Source organism: Nerophis lumbriciformis, linkage group LG07 (assembly GCF_033978685.3).
Source record: "Nerophis lumbriciformis linkage group LG07, RoL_Nlum_v2.1, whole genome shotgun sequence".
Classification (NCBI taxonomy): Eukaryota; Metazoa; Chordata; class Actinopteri; order Syngnathiformes; family Syngnathidae; genus Nerophis; species Nerophis lumbriciformis.
Genome location: NC_084554.2, coordinates 33,606,331 through 33,620,338, shown reverse-complemented (window position 1 = coordinate 33,620,338; position 14,008 = coordinate 33,606,331). Strand labels below are relative to the sequence as shown.

The window sequence follows — 14,008 nt, the reverse complement described above, 5'->3', positions numbered from 1 at the left end:
CATGTTATGTGCCAGCATTCTATTAACATTAATACCATGTGGCAATATTTAATTTGCTGGTAACTGCGAAAAACTCACTCCTGTACTTTTTAGTCCTGTTATAATCTCTGCACAGTCCTGTTACCTAAGTTATCCTTAATTATTTTTTATTGAATATCTGAAACGTAAAGTGTCAACATTTTATTATCATAAATGCCATGTGGCATATATCGTGTAACTGCTAAAAAACTCACTCCTGTTACTTTTTAGTCCTGTTAAAATCTCTGCACAATCCTCTTACTCAAGTCATTTTTAATTTTGGTTTTGTTGAATCGCTGTAACATGTTATGTGCCAGCATTCTATTAACATTAATACCATGTGGCAATATTTCATTTACTGGTAACTGTGAAAAACTCACTCTTGTTACTTTTTAGTCCTGTTATAATCTCGGCACAGTCCTGTTACCTAAGTTATCCTTAATTATTTTTTATTGAATATCTGAAACGTGAAGTGTCAACATTTTATTATCATAAATGCCATGTGGCATGTATCATGTAATTGCTAAAAAACTCACTCCTGTTACATTTTAGTCCTCTTAAAATTTCTGCACAATCCTGTTACCTAAATTATTCTTACAATATATTTTTGGTTGACTGACTAATATGCTGAGCATTAACATTCTATTTTCATAAATACCATGTGGCTATATTTTATGTATTTACTAAAAACTCACTCCTGTACTTTTTAGTCCTGTTATAATCTCTGCACAGTCCTGTTACCTAAGTTATCCTTAATTATTTTTTATTGAATATCTGAAACGTGAAGTGTCAACATTTTATTATCATAAATGCCATGTGGCATATATCATGTAATTGCTAAAAAACTCACTCCTGTTACATTTTAGTCCTCTTAAAATTTCTGCACAATCCTGTTACCTAAATTATTCTTACAATATATTTTTGGTTGACTGACTAATATGCTGAGCATTAACATTCTATTTTCATAAATACCATGTGGCTATATTTGATGTATTTACTAAAAACTCGCTCCTGTTACTTTTTAGTCCTGTTAAAATATCTGCAGAGTTCTGTTACCTAAGTTATCCTTAATTATTTTTTATTGAATATCTGAAACGTGAAGTGTCAACATTTTATTATCATAAATGCCATGTGGCATATATCGTGTAACTGCTAAAAAACTCACTCGTTACATTTTAGTCCTATTAAAATTTCTGCACAATCCTGTTACCTAAATTATTCTAACAATATATTTTTGGTTGAATGACTAACATGCTGAGCATCAACATTCTATATTCATAAAAACCATGTGGCTATATTTTATGTATTTACTAAAAACTCACTCCTGTTACTTTTTAGTCCTGTTAAAATATCTGCAGAGTCCTGTTACCTAAATTATTCTTAATTATTTTTGTTGAATCACTGTAGCATCTTAAGTGTTAACATTCTATTAGCATAGATACCATGCGGCTATATGTCATGTAATTACTAAAAACTCACTCCTGTACTCTCAGTCCTGTTACTCCAAATAATCATCTTTGGCTTAGAACCAAATAAACAAAGTTGCCTGAGATGGGCCACTACACATTTTGTGCAGTTTAATTTGTGTTTAATCAGATTTAAAGTTCATCTTGAAAGTGTTTCAACAAGCAAACGACCCCCTTGCTGTAACATAAGACATCGAGAGGCTATTAATAGTTCATGACTCTTGCACAATACAAATAAATTAATTATGAACAGGCACAAAAAACCCTTAAAGCTCCAATCAGCAGATTGTGGAGGATGCACAAAACACCAAGCTGCAAGAGAGTTATCTTTTTCTTTTTTTTTCCTTGCAGCTGCATTGGAGTAAAAACAGGCCTGGTAGGACCAGAAGCAGGGATTACGGAGTTAAACCACCTGAAGACACACCTGAGCCTTCTACTGATTAGCTGCCGTAGCCTATAGTGCTTAAGTTTTCACTAAATATGACAGCGGAGCAATCGCACAAGGAGCTCAATCCCCTTCCACTTTTGGAGGCTTTAGCACAGGGTCTGCAAAGTGTGGCCCATGGTCCGGTCCTGCACATGCTTTCATTGTTATCAATTAGCGACATCATTTTTAATTTCTTCCAAGCAAAAAAACCTGCCTGTTGAGATGAGGCAACAGAAACGACAGCACCTGCCTCGAGATGTCAGTGCCATCCCAGAGGACCGCCCACCCCGTCCAAACACCCCCTCCACATCTCCACCTCCTTTAAGCTCCAGCCCGATGGCATTACAGCTGGCTTTAGCCGTCAAAAGCTTTATGGGGGCGAGCTGCCTTGATGCCAATTAAAAAGCGCTGATAAGAACAGCGCAGTGTTTATGTGGCGGGGAGTGGGTGGGAGGTCAGCGAGCGTGAGGGAAAGTGCGGATGGACGCCTATTTATAGTGATTACGGGGAAAAGTGTTTTGTTTACGCCACTGAGACATGGGATGACACACAGAGGGGGTGGATGTAGGGGCACTTTCTGTTCTTAAGTAGTTTATAGATAAACCGCCTCCATTATTATTGTTTCAGTCATTTGAATTGATCAGAAATGTTTTAGCAGTGTGTGGGACGAGCCCTTGTGGAAGCGGGAATGAGAGGCTTCAGAGGCTGCTTCAATGCATAAGGCTTCTACCCGGCATGGGAAAAAAGTAAATAAACAGTGGAGGGTTGTGGAGCAGCCCCCCTTTCACCCCCAAAACAAAACACTGCCCCCATCACGCCAGAACAAAGGCGTGGAGCAATAGTGCCGCAGATCTTTGAGATATTAGAGGAGAGAACATGTCAAAAGCAGACACCTCCATAGTCAAAACAAGAGCTGACTAAATCAAATCACGTAAAAAGTGGACGATGAAATCCATATAGAATGGATGACCTCCAAAGGAAGCCATGAGAAGGGAATTCTGATTTTACTCCTTCTCAAAAAAAGTTTGTTTGGAAAGTTTAAATTTAGAGACGCAATATACAGGGAATAACAAATAACCAACTGGAAAAGCAAACGTTTTATCTTATGAGCACGGACAGGGAAAATAACCCTAACTCGTAAATACATAAGTAAAAATTGGCAGACAAAAAAAAGTCTAAAATACATAATAAATAACATTGAATGATAATAAATACATTAATTTTGAATAAGTGGTTCTCAGCATTCCACTTCTTCTAAATACCTTGAAACCGACTAACACTACGACTGTTAAACTGACACATTAGTGCGGTTGTCTGAATAATTTTACTCCACATTTTGATATGCTAAAAGTTCCAGCATACACATGTTTAAAAAAACACTTTTAATAAAGTTTTTCAACTGACATCAGTATTTACTGTATGGTTGCATAATTTGATTGCACATATTGATATGATCAAAGTTTATACTAATATTTCAAAAGAACAACTACCCTTGGTACGGTTTCTTAAATGTAAATACAAGTGAGTTTGGGTCTATAATTTTACTCCCTGAATTGAGACTGTATGGTGAAATGTTTAGTGGACATGAACATACAGATGTTTAAAAAAATACCTTGAGTGCTGTTTCTTCAACTGACAAATCAGTATGTTTGGTTCCATAATTTTACTCCACATATTGATATGCTAAACGTTTTAGAGATGCGCGAAAATACAAATGTGAAAAAAAACAAAACCTTACATATCAACTTACTTATCAGAAAGTATGGTTTCATAATTTTACTCCACATATTGGTATGATAAAGGTTGAGGATTCCGCGAGCAAAATGATATTTTAAATGAAAAACTACCTTTAGTACTGTTTCTTAAACTTCTATAATTTTACTCCACATATTGATAGTGAGCGCTTTTAGTGTTGCGTGAACAAACCTATGTTTTACATAAAAAATACATTTGGTACAGTCTCTTAAACGGACATATCAGTACGTATGTTTCCATTATTTTACTCCACATATTGATATTATAAATGTTTAATTATCTGCAAGTATATTAATATTTAAAATAAAAATCTACCTTTGCTACGGTTTTTTAAATTGACATATTAATACAAACTGTTTCAAATTTACTCCACATATTAATATGCTAAACATTTTTAGTGTTGCGTGAGCATACAATTGCTAAAAAAACAAAAACACTCTAGTACTGTTTTTTCAACTGACATCAGTACGTATGATTGGATATGATAAAAGTTTGCGTTTCTAGCCCATTCAGATATTTCAAATGTATTTTTTCTTGCAAGCATGCAGACGCTTTAAGTGTATTTTTTATTTATTATTATTATTATTAATTTATTTATTTAAAACATCTGTATGCACAACTAAAAGTCGTTAGTATATCAATATGTGAAATTAAATAATTAAGTTATACTTACTAATATACATACCTTTGACTAAATGAAAAAATACATTTAAAGCATGAGCATGCTCCCAAGAAAAAAGGCATTCAAAAGATTTAAAAGCACGCTCCTGCAACACCAAACAAACTTTTTGTATGTCAATATCTGGAGTAAAATTATTATTTCTGTTAAAAAAACAAATATGTACTGTATATGCATCTGAGTACATATTCCAATTTAACTGGAGGAATAAGAGAAGCCTCAGGTTTTGTCTCTAGGGTCTCCTGAGAAGCACTTAATTAAACCAACGATGTGGTATTTTTTAGCAAAAGGAACACTTAGACATCCTGTGTGCAACTGTTGCGAGCCCCCCCGCAGCCGTGCCCCAAGCAGCCATGCACGGCTGCAACAGCTGCACAGGCAGAGCAGTACAAATACTTGCCCAGCCTCATTGGAGCTATTTAAAAAAAAATGTCCTGATGTGTGCGCCTTTTCTTGATAAAATGTCCACTTACCCGTCCATATCTGTTGGCGTAAGAACCCGTGAGTAAGGAATGGAAAACGATGATTGTTTCGTCCAGGTCCCAGATGAATACTCGCTGGAGAAGCAGCGGGGTTGGTGGAGGAGGGAAACAAAAACAAAGAGAAAAGAGGCAAAATCAATGGTGCACTCTGTCGGCCTGCAAGGTGATCCTCCTGGTCAATAGGCCAGGAGCGTGTGTTCGCGCACCGCAGGGACCGTCGGTCCATTTGCTCGGCACCGCAACACTCCTCTCCAGTGCGCTTTCCACTCCTTGCCCTTTACATTAGACCTGATCAATAGCGACAAACTAATTAACTAGATATGTTAACATGCAGTGATGTCATGGCTGCTTGTTTGAAATTCATATGCTATTAATGAAGGATGAATTCTGACATTTGGTCAGCACAATAATTGTATATATAATTCACCCAAGGGATGACTCACTTAATGACTTATTAATGAAGCAAGAACTTTATAAAAGATACGTGTGAGTCATTATCCATCAATTATTCAGCCTTTCTATAATGAATTAATGCCCATTACGCGTTAAAGGCAAAGTGTCAGCCATATACAAAGTGGATTAATGTCCCCGGTGCCTCAGCCGTCTGTCGCCAAGGTAGCAAGCTCACCCTACCTCAAGGTCGGAGTCGGGCGGCGGTGATGGGTTGTTGTTCCTTCTCCCTCGGCCACGTGACTTTCCATCCGAGGCCCGGCGCAATCGATCCGAATCTGAATCTTTAATGGGGGTTGATGGACTGTGGATGGTACTGTACTCTCCTAGAGAGGGGGAAGGTGGAAGAATGACGGTCTGTTTTTGGCAAGGACATCGGAGTTGTCTTGAAAGTTCTCCTTTCATACTTTTTTTTAATGATGTCCTCACAGTAATGTGCGTCCCTAGAAAGTGTTTATAGCACCAAACCTGACAGAAATCTATCACCTCCCATTGATGGAAGAAGCCCTCAAACGCTATCTTTAAAAGTTACGGGCATTGAAAATCATCTCCTTTATCAGGCTTCACTCCACATCTTAAAATAGAGCCTCGAGCTCTGACAACTATCCTTCAGCTGCTATAGATACGAGACGTGTTAGTTTTTTTCTTCAGCCATGGGCTAACCTAGCATGATGTTGCTGTAAGAATGTGAGCATAATGTTAGCTATGAAGCTCACATAGCTATGCATGCTAATGTTGCTAATGTAATGCTTCTTGGAGACACAAACTAAACATAACGCATTAGCATTACACACAAAATGACATGTAACTATTAGGGCTTAGTAAAAGTACTTTTTTAAATGTCTAAATCCCATCATCAAGGATATATTTTGGACAGCACAAGTCAATGACACGATTGTGTGACCTACAAGACTTGTGGACAAAGCAGCGGAAAAATACACAATCGATTTCATTGTTTAGGAGATTTAGTTGAATGGAAGAATAGTAACAACAAGCTTCCGCTAACAGAATTGTTAAGGCTAATGTCGTAATTTTAAAGAGTATAAGGGAACAAAAACACTAACCTACAGGGACTGAAAATGGTAGACAAAAATTACATTCTGCAGCTAAAACAAGCATTACTGTTCTGGAAAGATTTTTGGAGTGTGTATGAGGATTTTTGCCCAATAGTTTGTATGGATTTAAGCTTTTTTTCCATAACAACCATCCATGACTTTATGGACCTTGCTACAGTCATGCTGGAAGAAAAAATGCATTTTCCCACAAAGCATGGAATATCATTTCTCATACCTTACTTTGCTGAAGAATTAAGATCCAGGGAGAGTCAACGAGCCTATGCAACAACTTTTATCAATAGATAACTACTTTTTGACAGAAAATCACATTTCTAACATTTGTGACCCCTCAAAAATGTGAAAATTTGTTTTATTTATGTTTTTTACGCATCTCATTCACGGGCGGTAATTATTCATAAATACGTAACAAAGGGAAAATGTACAGCATACATGTAAAAGCCCACCATTTTTACATGTTTACATATCTGTGCTTCCCTGGTAATGTTATTTCACTGAGCGTGGCAATGTTCCACTTCGTTCAGCGCTCCTAAAACGCACCCCGGTTGTGAAACTTATACATACAGCGAAACCTCAACTTAAGAGTGTTTTGAGATAAGAGCTGTCTCTCGGTTAACTGTTATGCTTTAAGTTGTAGGAAAAAAGTGCAGTTACTGTACAAGCATACCCGCCATCAGCTGACTTAGCAAATGTCAGTGAACCCTGTAAGATTCGACCAAAACATCTGGTCTTACTGGCTAGCATTACCTTATAGCTAGCGATCGGCGTAACTTTGTTTGGAAGAAAGTGGGTGTGAAGGACCGTGTTGACAAGAAGAAGAGGATGATATTCATTAATCAATCTATTCTATTCTAAATAAAGAAATAAATTATCAAAAACATGCGTGACGCCAACTTGGCGAAGCATTTCGAGCGTATCACTGCACGTCTGCACCATTCTGAGGCAGAATGAGTTTAACGCCAGCCAAGAATGTTAAAATAATATCTAAACGGTGGACATTTATCAATGAAAATAAGGAGAAGCTGCTGATGGTGTGTTTGATCGAGAAGTAGCTACAAGGAGATGCCGTAGTAGTTCGCTTTCCAAAGTAAAGGATGTACATTATTACATTACTTCATAAATGACAGTATTTGTTTGTAGTACCATCCATCCATCCATTTTCTACCGCTTGTCCCTTTTGGGGTCGCGGGGAGCGCTGGAGCCTATCTCAGCTGCATTCGGGCGGAAGGCGGGGTACACCCTGGACAAGTCGCCACCTCATCGCAGGGCCAACACAGACAGACAACATTCACACTCACATTCACACACTAGGGCCTATTTAGTGTTGCCAATCAACCTATCCCCAGGTGCATGTCTTTGGAGGTGCAGTCACGGGGAGAACATGCAAACTCCACACAGAAAGATCCCGAGCCCGGGATTGAACTCAGGGCCTTCGTATTGTGTGGCACATGCACTAACCCCTGTTCCACCATGCTGCCCTTGTTTGTAGTACATTGTATTGTATTGTTTTTTATAGAATAGGTATTATATACAAGTAATTAAAAGATGTTAAATGGTAGAATTGTGTCATTTTAGGGGAGCCAAGCACCAATTTAATTGATTTTAATTAATTTCAATGGGAGACGTTGATTTGAGATACAAATGTTTGGAGTTTTGAGCTCAATCACAGAACCAATTAAGCTTGTAAATTGAGGTAGTACTGTATAAGAATTTTTTTGACGTTGCCAGAGATAAATCATCTCATCTGTTCATCGATCATCTTACATTATCACTCAATAGGGGTGAATACCTATACATTTTATACTGTACAATAAGTTTTGAGTACATATTTAGGGCTTAAACCTGGATTGTGTCAAGTAAAAAACAGCAGGAGAGTTTGGAAATTTTACAGGCATGTGTTTGTTGGTCCCCAAAAGGTCTGTAGTCAATTTTGTGGCGATTTGAAAAAACACCCTACAGTTATAGTGGGTGTCTAGTAGACCGCATTGAACTTTGTGAGAAATGTCAAGACAATCCGACTTATGGGGTTCAATAAGGTATACGTGTACAAAAAATAATAGCACAAGCAACACAGTAGGCGTGCATGTTTTGCCAATTTCCACCCTTCTGTTTGAAGGCAGTAGAAGCTTACACAAACATATGAAATCAATGAATACCTGCAGGGTTCTCTGTGAGGGCCTGACTGGTGACGGCGGAAGGAGGCTCCTGGAGGGTGTAGGTGGTGGTGGTGGAGGGCGTGCTGGGACTGGTGTTGTTACTCGTCATGTAGGGTGAAGTATAGGGCGAGCTATTGTAATACTGCGCGTACTGACCCTGGCCAAAGGCTGGGTAGCTCGGGTACTCCTGTGGGACGAGACACAGGGGGTTAAATTTGAGAAAGATTTTGATCAGAGGAGTTTAAAAAAAAAAAAAAAAAAAAAAAAAGAAAGTGGTGGGGTAACGTGAGATATGCCCTTCACCATAGTTGCTACTTTACGGTGGGGATTCCAAAAACATAAATGCAAAACATATGTCAGTTCTGTCCCACATCTGGACAACCATCCCTTGTGTGTTGTTTTTTTTTTGCCCCGTATGCCACAGGACATATGTAAGAGGAGGTACACTTTATGATTTATGCTCCATGGATGAAATGTTACATTTGGGCAAAAACAACAAGAGATGATCAACAAGTACCTGTTGCGTGCTGTTGAAGCCTGCAGAGTTTGTTAAAGAGTTGTTTCCGGGGTACAACCCTGACGTTGTTGTGAAAGTACCACCTAAAAGAGGCAACAGGGTTTAGTTGATGTTGAGCATGCTCAGAAGTACACATTTGCACAATCCAACATGTCCGACTTTCTGTGTTACAAAATAGAAAAGGTACAAGGTTATCATTGACCAAAAAAAGTGTATTAACACTCAGGGTACAAAGGCTGACTATTTTGTCTTTTCAATCCAATTTTGCTGTATTTTTGGCCATATATTTGTTGTCTTACTCCAATATACATCATTTTTTTGATAGAGCTGTTTTCTTGTTAAATTATAAAATTCAATGTCCATTTTTTTTTACAGGTGTACGATATACATTGGCAGTCATTCAACATCACACCAACACCAAACAGGACATATAAGTCCTTTTATTTTTTAAAAAGCGTAACTACTTTTTGGATTGAGATATTTTTAAATTTATTTTCTCAAATCTCTCAATCAACTTTAGCCCTAAACAAAAATAAAAACAATGTTTTATTTTTCATTTAATTTAATTTTCTATTTAATCTACAGCTGACAAAGTTAATACATTAACTCATGCAACTAACCATGAAACATTATTGTATTAATTGTGTACAAACGCAGATTGATCGATCAATTTATATTGAGCGCATACGCTCCTTTACCTTAAAGAGGGACTGCACTTTTTTTGGGAATTTTGGAATCGGTGACAATCGTCTTGTTTTTTTTTTTGGAATTCTAAAGATGATAAAAAAACGCTTGCAAAGCACGGCTAATGGGAGTCACCATTGTAGCCTTCGCTTGTGTGTTGAAATCATGTCACACTTGGTAAGAGAAGACTATTTTTGGACAGATGAGAATTCCCAACCTTTTCTTTTTGAAGCTGAATATATGGAGGATGAACCGCTGCTTATAGAAGGGAGCACGAACAGAGGGTGAAACCTTGGAGCAGGCGAAAGCCGAGAGAGTGAGGTCGACGTGTCTTGACGCTGTAAATGTGGAACTTGGAGCCAAGCTGTGCCCACATAGTTTACCCCAAATCAACTGGAAAAAAAACGGTCCCCTGTCACCTTGACAAGATAACCATCAAGTGAGTCACTATAGTATTAATTATGATACATGCAGCACGTCATGCTTGTTAGTACACCTACATACACTGTTAACAAAACATGAAATGTGGGCTAATACTTTACAGATACTGTAATATGATTGTTCGTGTTTTTCAGTCAGTACAGATTGGTGTCTCATAACATTGTGTTGTGCATTACAAACTCAAAAGCCATTCAGCTGCTGACTCAGAAGTTAACTTACGGCTAATGCCGTTACATGCTGTCGCAAGGCGATGTGCGACTATGCTGGATAAAAATTTCCCCAGTGTTCGCTCTTACAATAACGTTGCTACAGCTTGGTTATTATACAGGCTACGGAACGTAAGCGAAGTATTGTGAAAGGTATTTGGGTGCATTTTTAAAGTTATATAGGAGGCAGAAGGGATTGCTCCCATTAGCTGCATTGCTAGCCACGTAGAACGAGGCGGTTAATACAAATTAGAATGCAAAAAAACAAAAAAACAACTTTTGTCTTTTTGTCTCTCATAAGGGTTGTGAACGATAGCCAAAATTAATATATTTTTTTAAAGTGCAGTTACCCTTTAACCGTGGATGGTTACTTTTTTAATTTTTATTTATGTCGTTATTTATTATGTATTGTCTTTTGTAGTTATATCATTTCAAAATACCTCCGATGGCATTTTAGATAGTAAATACCATTTAGAGGGGTTAGTGCGTCTGCCTCACAATACGAAGGTCTTGGGTTCGATCCTGCGCTCTGGATCTTTCTGTGTGGAGTTTGCATGTTCTCCCCGTGACTGTGAGGGTTCCCTCCGGGTACTCCGGCTTCCTCCCACCTCCAAAGACATGCACCTGGGGATACGTTGATTGGCAACACTAAATTGGTCCTAGTGTGTGAATGTGAGTGTGAATGTTGTCTGTCTATCTGTGTTGGCCCTGCGATGATGTGGCGACTTGTCCAGGGTGTACCCCGCCTACCGCCCGGATGCAGCTGAGATAGGCTCCAGCACCCCCCGCAACCCCAAAAGGGATAAGCGGTAGAAAATGGATCGATGGATGGTATTTTAGATAACCATTTTGAACAAAAATTGTGGTGCAGTCTAGTAAAAAGCACTTTAAACATTTCCTGTGTTACATTCTGACAATAAAATTGCATTTGTGTCCAAATACTAGGGTCTTTTTTAAGTTAATTTTAATTTAATTTTGCATAACATTTACATGAGTTATTTTACTAAGAAAAATATTACATGTTTGATATTTTTATTTCGGACTGACATTTGAGAAATTTAAGCAAAAAATAAGTTAAAAAAAATAATAACCCAAAATGTTTTTACATGTTTATGCATAGAACACTGCCAATTAAAAGCGAGCTGCAGGCTGCACCTAAGACACCCCTGCCTTAATTAAAGCATAAAAAGAATAAAGTACTTCCCAAAACATGATTAAACCTTTTTTTTGTTTACTTTTTGCAGCAAATTCTTAAAAACACCAGCGTGCTCATGTTGTACAGAGGTACTTGGAATGGTGTAAACATGAAAGGTTTGGCATTTGCAAGTGATAAAAGAAATACACCAAAAACAAAAGGTTGTTGGTTCTTCAAATAATAATATAAGTGAGGGAGGGTCATTAACTTTGTGGAAATGTGGCCCCCCAGAACAATATAGTTGGCCTAAGCCTAAGGGGTAACCCTGAATGGTGACTTTATCTTTGGCCTCTTCCTCCCTTATCAGAGCTGATGAATGACAGTGGGGAGAACATGTGGCACAAGAGGCTGTTGTGTGGGAGTCACTGGAGGGTAACTGCGATGAGAGGACATGCAGCCTGATTTCAAATGTGTGTTTCTCTTTCCACTTGCTCACAGGGATGATTCCTCCTGGGTAATTAAGTCATTCAAAGTGGGGGCACTGATAGCATCTAATGGCTTAATAATATACACGGCGGGAGTTATATAGAGGCACTGTGGGCGCCTCGGGGCTCACAGTCTTTTCAGCTGCACTCCATCTGTACTGTGAGGAGCCGGCACAGTGAGATGTCACATAAAAGAATATTCATTGTGCGGGATTTGTATTAAAGCTCAAATCAGCCCCTTATTTACATGGTGGAATTTGAACTGACAGAAAGTGGCATTTTTATACTCTGCTTCATAAAAGTAAACAATAACTTTGGAAATATAATGCAAACAGGCACCCCACTCCCCTCCTGAGTGGAAAGTATCGTCATACTCAATATTGTAAGAACTGTGCTTTATTTGTGTGCATTCCAACAATGATAAACTACACGAGCCATTCCGCCGAATAAAAATACTTTCTTTTTATTAAGCAAAGTGATCTGATTTCATATTTGATGAATACAATTAAAAATATGAATTCAAAGTGCTGCACCTTGAACAGCTTCTTAAAATGAGACATAGAGTCATTTTTCATCTAAACGGGAATATATGAACATCCTATCAGCTGGCATCCCAGTGATAGCAGACATTGTACAGTAAGTGATGTTTTATTAGGTCTGCAGTGAGCAGAAGTCTACAATGAGTAATAATCAGAGATGTTGTCGAAGGAAAAAGCGAACGTTGTGATGAGTTTGTGAAATAAATTTTAAGCAAAAATGAGCAAAATACGTACACATTAGATGTTATTAAAAATATGTGTTACTACATTACATATATACTTACATCATGTATATAAAACATTGATGGAGGTGTTTGAATGTTTTTAAGGGCTTTATAGGCAAAATAGACACCTAGAGGCCCCATTGTAAGCAGACTTTTGCTTGCGGTTATCTACTAGTTAGAATGCATGAAAAATAAAAAACCTCTGTGTTCTTGTCTTACACAATGATTGTTAATGATAGGCAAAATTCCAAAAAAGTGCAGTTCCCCTTTAAGTTGCCTGACATGATCTAATACACATTTCAAATAATTTAATATGTGGATTATCAGACTTAGACTTAAAAAAAGGTGTAATATAGGTTTATTTTGAGACATAAAGGGGATTTATATACCTCAATGGATAGTTTTAGTGTGATTATTTTTTAGGAATTCAAATGTTTTCAAATAATTCCTACTCCTTTCATTGCCTTACGAAACAATAAGTAGCAGTGAAAAGAATTTGGGGAGATAAATACATAGTGCTCCTAAATGGGGGCATAATTACACCTTTTACACACCGGTGACAAACAAGGGGTAGTTCCTTTAATGCTCTGACCATAGGGCCCATCACTAGCGCCCTCCCACGCCGTGACAAACACAAAGCAGGTTTTCAGATTGAACGGAAAGGAAGTACAACGGCGTAAAAGCAGACACGGTGGAAGTCCACCAGAGGAGAAAGACGTTTTCACTTTCAGCAATTACAACCTTTTCATCTTCTTTTCATCCTGGCCTCTGTCAGTTATTTTACATCTGTCTGCGTTGTTTGGCTTTTCATGGGCTTGCAAAAGGTGGGTGGGGGGGGGGGGATTTTAAAACAGAGTTCAAAATGGAGTGAGATTTTAAAACAGAGTTCAAAATGGAGTGAGAGTCTGACAGAACAATCAGGCGAAGGCAGAGAGAGGCTGCAAAGGACAACAAATTAGCCTAAAGCGCAGTTCAAACGGTCATAAAAGTTCTCGCTGGCAGGGGTTTTTGAGGCTTTCTCCGCGGAGAGCGAGCGGCCACATAAAAGTCGAGGGGACCCCGCTTTGCCCGGCGAGAATGGACTCATGCTGTTCAGAGTGGTGGTGCTGGGTAGAAAGAGGGGGTCTTGTGGTTCCCCGGGGGCATGTTTTCTCTCCCTGCTCCAGTTAGTTCACTCAGTCAAGACCAGACATCCCCCCCCAACCCCCCACACGCCTTCTGGCTCCACAATTGGAAGTCCATTTGCTTTGCTTGATCAGTCTCCTTGCCAT

At 38.4% G+C, this 14,008-nt stretch overlaps 1 protein-coding gene across 3 annotated transcripts in view; it reads right to left on the bottom strand.

Moving 5' to 3' along the window:
- Positions 1–14,008, bottom strand: part of eya1 (EYA transcriptional coactivator and phosphatase 1) — a 125,917-nt gene that overhangs the window by 35,870 nt on the left and 76,039 nt on the right. For all 3 annotated transcript variants that reach the window (XM_061965417.1, XM_061965418.1, XM_061965419.1), the window contains 4 exons: positions 9,024–9,106; positions 8,507–8,693; positions 5,461–5,603; positions 4,819–4,902 (listed from right to left, as the gene is read on the bottom strand). In XM_061965417.1, coding sequence (XP_061821401.1) covers positions 4,819–4,902; positions 5,461–5,603; positions 8,507–8,693; positions 9,024–9,106 — 497 coding nt within the window. The remainder of the gene's footprint in view (positions 1–4,818; positions 4,903–5,460; positions 5,604–8,506; positions 8,694–9,023; positions 9,107–14,008) is intronic.